The sequence below is a fragment of the Eupeodes corollae genome, chromosome 1, assembly GCF_945859685.1.
Source record: "Eupeodes corollae chromosome 1, idEupCoro1.1, whole genome shotgun sequence".
Taxonomy (NCBI): Eukaryota; Metazoa; Arthropoda; class Insecta; order Diptera; family Syrphidae; genus Eupeodes; species Eupeodes corollae.
In genome coordinates, this window is record NC_079147.1 from 158,447,093 (window position 1) to 158,463,995 (window position 16,903).

Consider the following 16,903-nt stretch of genomic DNA (forward strand, 5'->3'; position numbering starts at 1 on the left):
CTATTTTCATGTTTGATTAAAAGCTCGAGCTCGGATTGTTTGACGAATGCAATACTTGCCATAGAGTTCATATGTGTCGCAAGTAAAAATCTACTCAATATTCACTATTTATGTGCGATAAAAAAATAAGACGTAATTGGAGGCGAGTGTCAGGAATTTAAAACCAACTCAATATTAAATTGACAATTTCTTATTCAAGGTTAATTTTTAAGAACCTAAATATTTGCTCTTTTTCTTAGAAAATAATTTAAAGCATTAGTAGAGTTTTTGCAAACTCGAAATTGAGTGAAACTAAAATCTTAGTTGTTTTTGACTGCAAACCACTTTTTGGTTAATGTCGTTAAATTACTAACAAATCTTTAGATGAATTCTTTAAGTATATTATGGCTCATATAACCCCCCTGGGTCGTCCATTGGTCAAAAGTTGATGAATTTGTGATGCGTTATTGGAAAAGTGCTAAATTCTTCATTCATATTATGTTCTTGCTCAATTATTCAGTTAACGTTAGTACTTTTAGCAAACAAATTTTAAGGAAGTAAAATACAAATTTTGTTTTCATATAAACGATGATTTTTTAAAAGCTATGGAAAAGTTTAAAACAAAAACACAAACAATTCAGAAAAATGCATGAAATCTTTATTTGAATTGATAGTAAGGTTTATATAATTTAATGTTTGAAGATTATTTCCAATTTTGGCATACTCTTTCCAAAATTTACGCCGGTATCTCAAAATAAATGCTTCAATGTTGTCTTCCAATGCGTCTATTGAAGCTAAATTGTCTGTATAAACATGAGCTTTAACATAGCCCCACAAAAAAGAGCCTAAAGGAGTTAAATTTCAGGATCTAAGCGGCCGAACTTGAAATTGAATGTTCACCGAACTCGCCTCTCAATAAGTCCATTGTTGTGCGAGTTGTTTGACATATGACACCGTCTTATTGAAACCACATGTCATGCAAGTCAAGATCTTGCATTTTGGGCAAAAAAGGTGGATATCATCCCACGGTAGGGTTTACCATTCACAGTTACGTTTCGATTCGCATCATCTTTGATGAAGTACGGTCCAATTATTCCACCAGCCCATAAACCGCATAAAACTGTGACTTTTTCTGGATTCATTGGTAGCTCTTGCAATGCTTATGTGTGATATTCTCTCCAAAATAGACAATTCTGCTTTTTTACGTACCCATTGAGCCAAAAATGAGCTTCGTCGCTGAAAACAATTTTTCGGTAAAAAAGTGGATCTTCTGCCAACTTTCCATGAGCCCATTCAACAAACATTTTACGTTGCAGTAGATCGTTCGGCTTCAAATCTTGCACCAGCTGTATTTTGAAAGGCATCACAGCTAAATCCTTCTGCACAATTTTCCACGTTGTTGATTTACATGACCCCTACGACCTCCCTGGATTCGCCATTGGTTAGACCTTTAAAAAAAATCAACAAATTTCGAAGTATCGAACACAAACCGTCGCCTCAAAAGCAAAGTGTTCCGTTTCAAAGTTTAGCGATTTTGAGTTAAGTATACAGAAAGAATCACACAAAAATAATCTATGTGCTTGTCAAATTGTAATATTGAAATAACTTTTAAATTGAAGGACGGATGGCACAAGTCTCGTTTTGAATTTAAGATTCTATACCTAATCTATAAAAATCAGTAAAATGAAAAAAAAAATGAATTATACCATTCAATGGAGGGCCAACAAACAATTTTTTTGTTCTACGATTTTAATCTCCTCGTATTAACCCTACAATTAATTAAGGGATTCGCACTATCTCTTAAAGATCTTCTAATAGTCATTGGTTTTACATTTTCACTTTCTTCATATTCTTCACGTAAAATCCTTGCCGCAATCCGCAAATTGTCATACGATTTTGTAAAATGTTAAATCCATTTTAAGCAATTTACTAAGCTTTAAAGATTATTTACGTAATTTTAAACGATTGTATCACTTTACCTTTTCTTAACAATTTGCTAAAGTTAAGATCACGGAATGGCTACTTTAACTTCTTGCAAATCCATATGACATCTGTACAATTATTCTTAAGCCACCAGCAGACGGCATATAAAAAGCCACACATATTTGCGGTTGGGACTTCACGTTTAGCACGTTTTAGCATTGGATTTGATTAAAGAACACGAAAGTCTGGAGCCAGACTGTAGGATTCTGCGTGAAGGAGACGATATTGAATGGCAATATGCCCACATTTAAAAATAAGTAAATGTTTAGATTTGCAAGCAATTTGCGTTGCCTTATTTTTGTGTAACCGCAAGTGAATGAGACTATTTCACATTCACGAAAACTGTCTCAAAAAGTACGCAAAGGAGTACAGCAGCTACACATAAATCGTCCGTAAACTATTTACGTGCGTGTGGAGACTGTCCCAAAAGGGTGTTCAGATGATTTGCGTCGATCGTCGCAAATGATGACGTCAAAATGACGTCAGAACCGCAAACGTTTGCGGCTTTTATTTGCCGTCTGCTTGTTGCTTAATAAGATCAGTAAATGGAATGGTTCAGTCAACTATTGGGAATTCCAATTAATAGGTCTGGTCAAGCGTATTTGCTTTGTTTATTTTCACGAACTGTCTTTTTTGGACATGTTTGGATGCTCGTTTTCTAATAGAAGGTAATTTGCAATTTATTAGTTAGATAAACAAAAAGAAAGGTTTAAAATTTTGGAGTCCTTAGTAAATTGTAACTAGTAAAATGTCAAACCCTTTACAATAGGTTGTTTAAAATTGTATGCTAATATTTGTTTACTTTTTTTGGACTGACTCACTGCATCCGCTGTCGGGTTCAAAACAAGTTAACATGAGTCAAGTCCAAAACCAGCATTTTCCTTTTGTTATTCTGAAAGCGGAACAATGGAACAATTCAAACCAATTATGACCTGAATGCTTGCATGGGCCAAACTCTCCGGCCAGCATTAGTCTAATGTTGTCTGTCCCAAACATGGGAAATCCATCTCGAAGGACCAAATATATAGGTTAGGTTAGGTAAATGGGCTAGTGATTAATGACGTTATCGCCTCACTTAGATCCATTGTGATACCCCGAAGTATTAAACTTCCCTGAAAATAAAATATAAAAGCCTTTGATGTCTACGGACATCATTTTGATTTGATTATTGTGGCATAAATGATTTTATCACTGCTTGGCTATCAATAAAAATTTTGATATTAGCTCGTGATAACGTTTTCATTGTGACCTTGTAAGGATTTTTATATTCTTACCATGTTACCAATAAGTTAGTACTGGTCTGCAGTGTCTTGCAGTGTACCTCCATGGTATGATCTTAGGATTTGGTACCAGTTTCTATTGAAGAGGATTGAATGCGATCTGAGGATGTATTCGGACCCCAGTCGGCTTTTTATCTAGAATTACTTCAAGGTATTTAGCTTGATTTGATAATTTAAGTGAGGTTTCTCCTATATATACTATGAATTGTGTAATCTGGTATTTTCCTCTTAATTGTAAGGAGTAGATACTAAATCTGTTTTGAGGGAGTTAATCGTCAAGCTACAATTTTTTGCCCATGAATAATTTCTGGATAGGTTTCGTTCAGTTGTTTACTTAAAAAGGTTAGTAATTTCCCTGTAACCAGTGGAGCTGCTTCATCAGTGTAGACCACTGCTTTGACACCACTGTATTGAAGCTTGCTAAGTATTTCGTTCATGACCAGAATCCAGAAACGTGGTGAGAGTACATCCTAATTGAGGTAAGGTGTTCTTCTGTATCGATACTTTGATCTCTGTACCACCTAGTTGGCTATTGGTCTGTCAGATTTATTAAATCTGGGGTTTTCTTTGCGAAAGCTCTAGAAAGAATGAACTGTTAATTTGTAAAGGTTAATGTTAACATAGAATTTATTTGACATAAGGTGTCGAAGTGAAAAAATGGGTGGTTAGTTCACGATAATGCTCACATAAAATTTATTAAAAATAAAACTAAAAAAAAAAACAATTATAAATAAAATAATATGTGTGCCAATACCCGCACTGATAAACTACACCTTGTTATCCATGTTTGTATTTAAATATTTATTCTATGTATGGAACTGTTACAATATAAACATTAATTAAGACATATTAATCTTTTACAAGCATCTGTCATCTCTAATCATCATTTATCGTCGTCTGGACGCTCAAATCCATTAGTAACTGATTGAAATAGTCTTCGTTAGGAAGCAAGCAGTAAGTTTTTAGGGCTATAAATTGCTATCTGGTAAAGCTTTCAAAATTATCCCATCATCGTTATCCCTACATCGATGTTAGGTCATTATTGTTAAGGGATGCGACTAAGTGGACATGGATCTATTTTATTTTTCCAACTCCCACACATTACTGCACAATTGCGACCAAGTTAAAAATGCAACATTTCCCATTCACATAAAGACATACGAGTACATATGTATATTGACCGAAGCTGGGGCTTTTTCATTTTAAGTGCAGGCTATATAATGAGTAAGCTTCATGCTTCATGTAACAACAATGTAAAAAATAAATCTCTTTTATCAACCATCTGAATCAACATTCAACATCATCAAAGTAATAGTTCTACAACATGTAGTAGATTTATGTATAATATTGAAAAATGTGAAATGAATGTACAAAGGATACACCAACGCTTGTTTCTTCCACCACTTGATAAATTGAAAGGAAAAAATGTAATCTTTAGAATGCTTTAAGCCTAGATGACATAAGGCAACATTATGTAGCTTTTGTACCACCTACATGTCAAATTACTTTGCATGCATATTAAGCAGATGTTACATTGCTGTCAATTTGTTCAACTGAATGGATGAACCCGACAGAGTGAAAAAGATGCAAGATATAGAGATAGAGATAGAGATAGAGATAGAGATAGAGATAGAGATAGAGATAGAGATAGAGATAGAGATAGAGATAGAGATAGAGATAGAGATAGAGATAGAGATAGAGATAGAGATAGAGATAGAGATAGAGATAGAGACAGAGATAGAGATAGAGATAGAGATAGAGATAGAGATAGAGATAGAGATAGAGATAGAGATAGAGATAGAGATAGAGATAGAGATAGAGATAGAGATAGAGATAGAGATAGAGATAGAGATAGAGATAGAGATAGAGATAGAGATAGAGATAGAGATAGAGATAGAGATAGAGATAGAGATAGAGATAGAGATAGAGATAGAGATAGAGATAGAGATAGAGATAGAGATAGAGATAGAGATAGAGATAGAGATAGAGATAGAGATAGAGATAGAGATAGAGATAGAGATAGAGATAGAGATAGAGATAGAGATAGAGATAGAGATAGAGATAGAGATAGAGATAGAGATAGAGATAGAGATAGAGATAGAGATAGAGATAGAGATAGAGATAGAGATAGAGATAGAGATAGAGATAGAGATAGAGATAGAGATAGAGACAGATAAATTCAATTAGGAATGGATGAATGAATTCATGGCGTATTTACTGGTGCCTTGGACCTTAAGATCTACTAAAAAGTTGAAAACTAACGATGTAGTTCCTTTGATGGACTTAAGTGTTTTAAAAAAAGAGAATCATTTCTATTCTGCTTTCTGGTAATATCCCAGTTATCGTTGTATCTAATAATTAATAGTATATTATACATATTTACTTTATTAGTGATCTGTTGTCTTGTGATACATATTACAAAACTTTCAAATAGCTATCTGAATCAAGAATGTTGAGGTGTCTGCAAGTGACCAGTTAGGAGACCAGTTATAAATATTAATCCTATTTTTGTAATCTAGTCAAGCGAAGTCTTACTTAACCTGGTGAGATAAATTGATCTTTTGGATCTGTTCTTAAAGCGGATCTCACTATTGATTACAATTTATCCTATTTCATTCTATTGTGAGTTTAAGGAGAATAGAGAAAAAGTTTAGTGCGGCTTGTCTATCTTATCATATCTTCGTTATTGTAGTTTCTTTCGAAACCATACTCTGACATTTTTCCGTTGACGTTAACTTTCACCTATAAAGATGCCAGTAGACTAAATATTGAGTCTCAAAGACTTCCTTGAGATTTGCTCGGCTCATGACATTAACATTATACACTTTTAAAATACAAAATACAAACGTAGAATAAAAACTAAAATTTAACTACAACTAAACTTATTGCCTCTGTTCAGAGAAAAATAAATAACTTATCTTATTTATCTGAGAAACTTAAGTATTTTGGATTTTTTGATTAGAGCCAAAAGATATTTCTGCACCTTTATAGGGCCTTAGAGCGTAACAGTTTTTCTGGTGGGTGTTACAAAACCTACATCTTCCGCTGTCAGCCTAGCCAAGGACATTAAGGTGTTTATCAATGACCGGTGAGTTGGTTAATTAAACAAAAAAATCACAATTTTAAGTACCACAATTGATTACGACGGTTTACCTATAATTACTAATTTTAGATCAAAGTTATTTTGCTAACTTTATAACTATGTATATTTTACTGCTGCTCATTTAAAGTTGGGTTGCCTTAAAAATTCAATTTCAAAATGTTTTTTTTAGTTTTGAAAAAAAAAACTAATGGTATCGGCATCTACTCTACGTAGAGAGAGAATTTTACTCTGATTCAATTTACTCTTTGGCTATTCGAAGTCCTGAACAATTAACTTATGTTACGTTAAAAGCTTGTTAAATGCATAAAAATACATATCTACCCTTAACTTTTGTTTGTCAAAACCATGAAAATATTAGATGACTCTAACCTTTACACAAATTCGATACCAAAAAATAAAACTGATGTCGGTTATAGGAACTCCACTCGTAGATACTTTTACATAAATGTGTGTTCGAATTTCCAAACAATTTGGTTATTCTGACTCTTACTAACCCAGCATCAATTTAACCCCACCTTCTCGAAATATACACCATAACTCTCTGCCCAAGCCCACTCTGAAGTCTACAGATAGACTATACAATGTCAAGCAATCAAAATACCTACTTGAAAATATTTCCTTATGCACGACAAGCAAGGAAACAAGCTTTGTTGGGTTATAGTCGAGTATAGGACCACACATACATAGAAACACCGTACATATGAATATATACATATATTGGTTGTGGCAACTTACCGTAACCAGTGTTATGAGAAATTTAATTACTCGTCAGCCAGCTCGTAGGAATTTCATTTAATTTCAAATTAAATTTCTCATCTTGATTCAGGAGACCATCATCAGGAGCTGCGGTAAGGGCAAGTTCATCTCAACCGCAACTGGGTTACACAAGTGCCAACAGCAGTACCAGTTCTCGGACCAATTCTAATTTGACATCATCTGTTGGTGGGGCAATGGCAATACAACAGCACCAGCACCAGCAACACCATCATCAAGGACCTACCTGTGAGCAATCCACCCAAACACCCGATTCAATTAGCCGAGAAACTCGAAGGTGTAAATTAAAATCCTTTAAGTTTTCCCTAAACAGTGTGACGACACCTGCTCTTAATTTGCGGTATGTATTTCAGATTAAATTTGACAAACCGATTTGTATGATGCCTTAATACATAATCATTAAAATTAACATTAACATTAACAGTCGGAACAAGCGTAACAATTTGTCAGCAAATGCCGTAGCGACAGAACAGAAAGCCACAAAAGTACTTGGTTTAGTTTTCTTCACATTCGTATTGTGTTGGTCACCATTTTTCATCCTGAACATCCTGTTTGCGGCCTGTCCCGAATGCCATGTACCTGAACATGTTGTGGACACTTGCCTCTGGTTGGGCTACGTGTCATCGACGATAAATCCGATAATTTATACAATTTTCAACCGAACTTTTCGAGCAGCATTTATTCGTTTGCTGAAATGCAATTGCGAAAGGTGGGTTATAAATAATTACATAAATGTATTTAACAATGTGAATATATTACTTTGTGTTGTTGACAGCGAAAAATTATTAATTTATTATTTTTGTTTATGTACGAGAGTTTTCCTTTTATATTTATAGATCCGGTAGACCACCACGTTATCGTTCTGTAACTGAAGGAAGAAGCGCCCTCAGCTTGTGTGCACCGTCAGCACTTCCGTTAGCAATATCCTTTCAGGGTGCGCCATTGATGACACCATCAACGACAAATGCGACACCGTTAAGTGATTTCCGTGGCAGCTATACAATAACAGATGATGAGTGCTGAAGATAATAGGAGAAAGTACCTACATACAAACATTGATGATGTTGATATTGATGTTCTGATGTCGATGCTAAAAGCTTGAAGCTTGAAACTCGAAAGAGTGATGTCGATGTGTGGGAAACACTTTTTTCAAGTGTTTTCTTCTGATTTAATAAGGATAAATATTATTTTCAGTTATTTTTGTTGACAGCGGAATTTATTTTCGCATCGAACGTTATATTAAATTATAAAACAATATAAATTGCATGTAATGTTTGTGTCTATCTATATAATATCCCTACTTAAAGAGAATTTATTTTCAAGGAGCTCTGTAAGGAGTAGGTATTATGTATATGAAGTGGAGTGAAGTACTTGTGGATGGAATGAAATATGAATGAACTTGAGTAAGAAGTACATTGCACTTAAAATTTGTAAGTACAATATTTACAACCTATTGTTTCATGTTCTCTTAAGATTATTACCAGCAAACTTATTTTACGGCACCGAAAGTTTTTGAAATTTAGAGTATCTTGAAGATATCGACAAAATGTTTATATATTTTTTCATTTTCGGTACATTTCGTACATCAAAATTCACGGGAAATAAATAATATGGGAAAAATGCTTTATGGCTTTTTGAAATAAGTCGATTCGCGTACTACCTTGTTTAAGTCGCTGATAAAGTAGATTTTAAGAGAAGCTTTTCTCTTCATGCTGTTGTTTCTGCCTTGTCCCCATTTTGATTTTTCCAATCTTATTTTGGATGAGAAATATGATTGCTTACAACTTTCTTGCTTCTGCTAGGAGACGACTCCTGTATATTTCACGCCCTGAGATTCCTGAATCCTTGAAAGCATCTACTTTTTATCTTTCTGTAACTTTCAAAGTCTTTCCAGAGTAGTTAAAACAGTTGTTTTCAACACTCTTTTAGATGTTCTATAAAATAGTTTTTGAAAGATCGCTCTTGTTAGCTCCTGCACGAAAATATTCATAATGGCCTCATCGAAGTGAAGTATACCGATTCAGAGGTAGTAGGTAAACGTGTTTGTGTTCAACACTTCAACCAGCCATAAAAAGCGAAAATCGATTAAAGAATGTGTGGCCTCATTCTATAGGGGTTAGCAGTGTATAAAACGAACTCATGAAACTGTAAAACATTTAAAAAAATAAAAGTTTATTTTGCTTCAAAAGTCAAAGTCACTAATAAGCAGTTTTGGGTAATTTATTAAAATTATTTGTTTTCATTATTTTCGCTATTTGATAAACGGCGGATCCAAGGGGTGGGGGCGATCGTAGAGGTCATGACCCCCCGCTGGGAGATTATTTTTTAAAGTTTTCGTAGGGATTCCCTTGACAAAAAAAAAATGTTCGTATTGTATTCTGATATTTTTAATTAATTAATTTTTATATATGAAATATTAGAAATCCAGACCTATTTTCAATTGTGCAGCCCAAATTCATCAAACTTTGATAAATGGACGGTCCATGATTCATGAGATCTTTTCTGAGAGAAGTATTTAGGTTCTTTAAATAAACCTTGATTCCTAAAACTCGTCTTAAAATCCATAATATTGCTTTCGACGCACAATAGTGCAAAACTTTAAGACTTTATTAAATACAAAAACTTTTTAAATCTTACAAATAATCCAAGAAATTTAGTTTTTGAAGTAAATTTGCTTTGAATGCTCAAGAACTAAGCATTTCACAAACATAAATGTCCTAAAAACAGCAAAAAAGACGCTTTTATTAAATAATGGCAAATTGAAAAATTAGATCTATTAATTTAATATAAAAGTTTTGAATCTCTCGAGAATGCAGGGAATATATATTCTTGTTATTATTTAATTTTTGGAGCAATTTTGAACTTAAATTAACCTTTCTCTCTAAATTCAAAAATCAAACATTTTCTTCTATACAATTTTTAACTTTTGTTGATACCCTTAAGTTCAAAATATTTTGAAAAAGTTTACACAAAAGTAAGTGCTGCAAATAAGGCCCACCTTTAAATTTTTTTTGAATAAAACCATACATTTATGTCTTATTCATTTATTATTATCACATATCTTCCGAGAATAAGCTCAAGCAGTAGATGCATTTAGCATCTTCCTGATTACTTCTAAGGACGTAATAATATTACTACCTTCTTCTTTAGTTTCTTTTCCTTCCCTTCCTTTAACTGAATTGATTCTTCCAGAGACAATTTGTAAGGTGACGAAGTAATTATCTCCGATTTTCTTCGTTTTCGTCCACGATTCGAAGTTTTTTTTAAATCGGACAGGAATAGGGTAATTTTCATGTGGAGTATAAAAGTTAGTTAATGGTTTTGAAGAAATATTTCCTGAGGCATGCGATTCCGGTTCATCTGTAGGTTTTGGTCTGGATTTCATTACTTCCGAAATAGATCTCATTCCAGCTGAAGTTGTTTGGCACTAGTTTGGCACTTACCACTTCTTCTAACTTAACCTCTTTTTTTGACGCCAATCGTCTCAGTGTGGTTCTCGGAACATTATAAGTTTTGGACGCCTTCAAAGAACCCCTTGTTTTCTTTTTTATTGACGATATGGCTTCCATCATGTCTTCCTTCCACCAAGTTTCCGTGGTTTTGGACTTTGTTGGACATATTACCAACACATGGGGTAGGCTATATTAACTCAATTTAATTTTTCACAAACTTTACAAACTTTTTTTCAAATCATGATATTACACATGTTACACAAATATTAAACACAATTTAATTTGAAAAAGAAGTTAACAATTTAACTCAAAATTTAATTTTAAAACACTCAAGAAAACTTACCAAAAAATTACAAAGTAAAAAAAACAATGTAACCCGTATATATTTCAAAACCGTCGCGCCACATTAACCACGAAAGACTGAGACTAAACCGGTTAGAACGTGTTAAAGATGCAACATTTTTTTTTCACTCTGGCTTTCGGTTTGGAAAACCCCGTCATAGGCCATATTACCCACGTAGGCCACATTTGAAGCACTTACTCTAATTTTTTAGAATTTGTCTTCTATTATATCAGCTCCAATTTACGACCAAGCATACTGATACCGATAGTAATAATAGACCCCCGAAAACTGAGCCCGAAAAAATACGTTAAGGAAAATCCAGAAAATTCTTCATATATTAAATATTGTCGGAATCTTGGAATGCTTGCATATGTAGAGAGTCATTCAATAGACAACAGTCTTTTAAAATAAGTTTATAACTAAAGTTGTCACTTTAGGTTAAGATACACATTATGTTGCTTACAATTTTTGAGCCTCATTTTTAGGAAGTTTTCAAAAACTTGTCTTAATGTTAAGTCTTAAGTGTGTTGCTCTTCATCGTACCCCGATTAAAAGTTTCGATCCTCCCTTTAATTTGACTTGACACAGTGAAAGTTCAGAGATGTTTGGTATCAATAAGAAAATCACTAGGACTGCTTTTTTATCTGTGCATTCACTAAAATAGTTAGAGAGTCGCTCTTTAGCAATTTAGACGAGCAGACTTTGGGGGGCTTCGATTGGGCGGTATACGTATTCTATAGGTCTTAATGAAAGTAGACGTTTTTTTAATGAACATAAAGATACTTAAAGCTTGTCATCATTCTCAACATCATGGGTTGGCACTTGTAAAACTTGCAACTTTAGTCCATATCAGTGGCTTTTTTGACTAGACTGGACTTATATGTTAATTTTGTATAAATGATAGAATTTTACATTTTCATTTAGTCTTATTCTTCTTAGAAGAGCTATAGAAACGAACTTGATGAATTTTTTCAATACAAAATTTTTAAAGAAGTGTATGTAAGCATTAACAAACTCGGTGATTGCAATTGTACTAGGATTGAATTTGAAGTATAAAATGTATATTTTCAACTTCAAGCAAGTTATTTCATAATTTTGGTTTTTGCAAGAGAGATGGTAAATAAGAATTGTCGCCTATAAATTCTAATTGATTATTTATAATTTGACTTGTTTATCTATTTAAAACTTCATCTGACTATGATGATATTTAATATCAAACTCTTAAAATCAAAATTAAATTGCAACTTACATCATTCTAAACTTAACAGCAATTCTTTGACTAACAAAAATCAAAATATGTAATTTAAAAAACAAAGTGAATTTTAAAATATATCTTATTTTCCCAAAAAAATGAAGTTCTGAATTAATGTAATTCTGCATATATATGTATTATTATTTTACTCGTAAAATGTAAAAAACAAAAATAAAATTGACTGGAAATAATATAAGCTTAAGTATTTAAGTATATTACCTATCGAGATAAGAATGTTACTTAACTTTAGCTACGTAGACAGTTTATACTATATAATAATAAAAACAAAATAATATTATAGAAACTAAGTAACTTCTTTATAAACAAATAAAATAGACTATTTTTACATGTTGTGCATATAGAATCCTTAAACCTAAAAAATGTATAGCAAAGTAGTATAACTTCTTAGAATTAGAACAATACAGCAACAGCAATAAATAAAATGTGTAAGTATATCTTCTAGTTAGACATTAAAATTATAAGTCGATACATAAAGTTTAAGTGTATATGAAATGAAAACCAAAAACGTATAAAAATGTACATGTATTAAATTATATTATAAATATATAAGTTACTTAAGTTATTTTTTAGTTTTAAACTTAATTGAAACTTGTTCTGTGAAAGAAAGAAAAATACTAAATAATTTAAATTAATAAAAAAGATACTTTATTGTAAAACATCTGGATTTTGCATTTAATTGGTAAAATGAACATTAAAAACACAGGTAAGTTGATGGCCTATCCAATGTCAATGACATTACTTGAATTACTTGCCGGCCGGCAGCAAGAATCTACTACGTAAGCTTTTTCATCAGTATAATTCTACAGGTCTCGTTTTGGCGAGCATGTCCCTTAAAAATTGCATTCACGTTCCTTTTTTTCCAAGTTCATGGAAACAATGATTAATTATCAGCAAAGAAAAAAACCCGAGAACGAAAGTTTCTTAACAGAAGGCAGTTTGATTTGATTATTTATTTTACGTTTGATCTCAGCGCTGGATTTGTTTTCTGCGTTTGTAGCGGAGCCTGTCTGTCGATGGTGACGTTTTGACCGGAAAGTCGGCGTTATAGGTGCATCCTTGATGGCAGCATGTACTTTGTTTTGCCCTCATTAACCGTTGAACCCAATTTTGCTGCAACAAAAACTCTCAAAATCTCCATTGACATTACGCTTTGATCTTCCGATTACGTCAATATCATCAGCATATGCTAGTAATTGGACAGACTTTTGAAAGATAGTGTCTCTAGTGTTGACGTTTGAGCTCTGCACAATTCTTTAAAGTATGATGTTAAGAAATCGCATGACAGTGCATGTTCGACATCGAAAGGTTCTGTTAAGTTGCTTCCAACCTTTATGGAGGAGCGTAAATTCTCCTTGGTCATCCTGCACAAACGGACGAGTTTGGCAGGGATGCCAAAACTAGACATGGCTCGTCCCTGTAGAAATCGATAAAAAGATGGTGAGTATCGATTTGATATTCTTGTGTTTCTTCCAGAATCTGCCGTAATTTAAATATTTGATCAACTGTGGACTAAAGGACCTATGAGGTTGTTGACTATGGGCTTAAGATGTTAACATATAACGGCAGAGAAGATTTTGTAAGCTATGTTGAGTAGACTGCTTCCTCTATTTTTGGCGCAGTTTAGAGGTTCTGCTTTTTTCAGGATCGGGCAAACAATACTGAGGTTCCATTCATCGGGCATGCTTTCTTCCGACCATTTCTACAGATAAGTTGGTGCATGCTACTAACCAACTTATCTCCAGCTGCTTTAAAGAGCTCGGCATTTAAGCCATCCGCTCCAGCGGCCTTATTAGACTTCAACTTAGATATGGCAATCTTTACTTCGTCTAAGTCGGGGGGACGGAATTGTTGGCTTTCGTCGTCTATGTTGAATGGATCATCCTGCATGACAGCGGAATTCAGTTCTTCGTCGCCGTTATACATTCTGCAGAAATGGTCCTTCCTTATCCTCAGCATTGACTGCGGTTGCACTACGATGTTTCCACTTTCGTCTTTGCAGCCTTCGGTTCTAGGTTTACGTACCTGGGAATTTCGTTTCACCTGTTCATAAAACTTTTGAACTTCATTCCTGCTTTTAAACCTCTCAACATCTTCGACCGCACTCTTCATGCCCTCTCTTTTTCCTTCTTAGAAGTCGGTAATTCTATCGCCTCTTCTGCTCTTAGATCTCATGAGCAGCTCTCGTCCTTTTATGCAGCGTCACTTTACGTGCCTGTTGTTCAGCTGCATTTGCCTGCCGACATTCCGCATCAAACCAGGGGTTCCTTGTTGGTGGCTGTTTGAAACCCAGCACATCAGAGGTGGCTTCTCTGATTTCATCTTGGCAATGTTGCCACTGGTTTTCGATACATTGTGTTGGCGGCAGAGAACTTCGAGAGAGGTTACTTGTAACTCGGTCGGAAAAGGCTTTGGCGATCTCTTGCGTTTGTAGCTGTTTGACTTAGTACCTTCTGCCAGCATCTCTCTGTTTTGCCTTAGATCTTGGCTACAACGAAGCAGTGGTCCGAGTTGATGTAAGCTCTTCTGAAAGGTCAGACATTCATGATGCTGGAAGCGTGTCTGGCATCGATTGCTATATGGTCAATCTAGTTGGCGGTGTGAAAAACGCGTACTGGCTTCCATGACGTTTCACCTGCAGCAAAATCTATTAGCCTTAATCCGTTGCTGGACATGTTGTCGTGCAGAGTTCAGACTGATTTTCCTGATTATTCCACCAAAGATGTCTTCCCTTCCTAGCTTGGCATTACAATCGCCTAGGAGAATTTTAATATCATAGCTCATATGTTTTGTCTAAGAGCTCAGAGAACATATCTTTGGTGTTGTCATCCTTCTTCTCCTTCCGAAGTTCGTTGTCCTTAATTCGTTTACGTAGGTTGTCAACAGTAAATCGGTCCGTATCCGAGGCTTGTTAGTTCTTTGCAACTATGATATTTTACGTGGCCAGTAAGTCACCCCTACGGCACAACTCCCCACCTGGAGGGCCAGATGCTTAGTATAGCCCCAAGGACGTGGAGCCGGATAAACTGCTCCTTATAGGCCTTGGCTCCGAATAAGTCATAGAAGCCCTATAACGTGTTCACTAAGTAGTTCAACCTTACTGGAACTGCAGACGCCACCGTTGATTCCATCTTAAAAATTCCTCTGCGGCGGTCTGGATAGGGAGACTCGCCTTAGTGGAGAATCGCTGCCCCCAACAACTTTCCACTGAGGTTGGAACCCAATCTCCAGTTGAGGTACTAGGAGCCCGATGTTCACCACGAGGAGGTGAGAGTAGGAGTTGATAGACAGAGATGGGTATTGAGAAAAACCTGTGGACGCTTTTGTAATCTTGAATGCACATGTCTACCATTAGAACATATGCGTATTGACTACCGCAGTTGTCGTATTGAATAACACTTTAGTCAATACGACAACCGTAGTTCCAATTTTCGTCAACCAAAGTTGTCATATTGACTACCAAATTGTAAAAAAAGTTTCGAATCCCAAAATTGACAACCGAAATTTGTTCTATCTCGCTTATCGGCTAAAAATTGACTACCAAATACTTATATTGACTACGAAAATAATCAATAGTATGACTTTTTCCGTTCTGTGCATAAGGATAACGTATAGATGGTCCAAAGAATTTTCAAACCTTAACGTGAACTGATCGCTTAACATTACTTTTGTCTGACCTCTACTTGAATATGCGTCGCAGGATTTATTCATTTTCCACTTCATACCTTTCTTGGGAAAATCCTTAGATCTTACACCCCTTATCGTGATCGCCTTCATCTGATAAACCACAAAACATTACAGCAACGTAGAGAAATTGATGACATATTGACTACTCTTACTTTATATATAATTTGAACACTAATACCTGCAACCTGAAAAATCATTGCCTCTTCTATTTACAAACTCACCACACACTTTATATGGCCTTAACTAACCCATATGCTTCGATTCCTTAATTCCACTACAAATCCATTTGATTTCAACATCAGCACCTATAACCTCAAACTACTTTTGCCCTAGCATCACTCATAGTTATAAGCTTACATTTGAGTTAGTTTTTAAGTTATACTAATAGCTTAAATTAAGCGAAATAAATGAAGGTTAAGCCCCCACAAAAATTAAAAAGTCATTTGAACATAGTGTTGACTGCTAGATAAAATAAATAGCCTCCCATTTGACAGATGAAGCGTTAACAACATCATAGTAATTACCTGTCAAACTTTAAAGAGACAAAAATATTTTTGAAAAAGTTGATCTTCCATTTTCGTCACGGTTTGAGATATACTTTATTACTTATAAGAACAATTATTTTAGAAAATTTTCAGATGCTTCTTACAAAAATAATTATCATTTTTGCTGACACGTCTCTTGTTATGCTTATGTATATGATGTTAAGTATACTTATATTGAAACATATCCACGTTACTTTTTTAATTAATTTGTATCAAGAGTGAGAGTGTACGTTCATATACATTGTTATATGAATTCATATGAAATAATTTATTATGCCAAATAACTTCGAAAACAACCCCCTGGGAGGCACTAACGTTTGTCATTACGTTGAAAACTATAAACACTTCGTGCCACATGGATAGGGACAGGCTGACAAGCAATGGATGAGGTATGCATTGAGTTTTTGGACTAAGTTGATGAATACAAGTTTTATGTCATATTCACATGTCCATATTCAAAACAATATGGATATGATCTTAATTTATA

The 16,903-nt window shown here is 34.3% G+C and overlaps 1 protein-coding gene across 1 annotated transcript in view; it reads left to right on the forward strand.

Moving 5' to 3' along the window:
* LOC129939306 (dopamine D2-like receptor) overlaps nucleotides 1-8,385 on the forward strand; it is a 203,282-nt gene extending 194,897 nt beyond the window's left edge. The window contains exons 6-8 of the mRNA XM_056047282.1: nucleotides 7,172-7,459; nucleotides 7,544-7,828; nucleotides 7,956-8,385. Coding sequence (XP_055903257.1) covers nucleotides 7,172-7,459; nucleotides 7,544-7,828; nucleotides 7,956-8,142 — 760 coding nt within the window. The 3' untranslated portion in view covers nucleotides 8,143-8,385. The remainder of the gene's footprint in view (nucleotides 1-7,171; nucleotides 7,460-7,543; nucleotides 7,829-7,955) is intronic.
* Nucleotides 8,386-16,903: the final 8,518 nt, after the last annotated feature.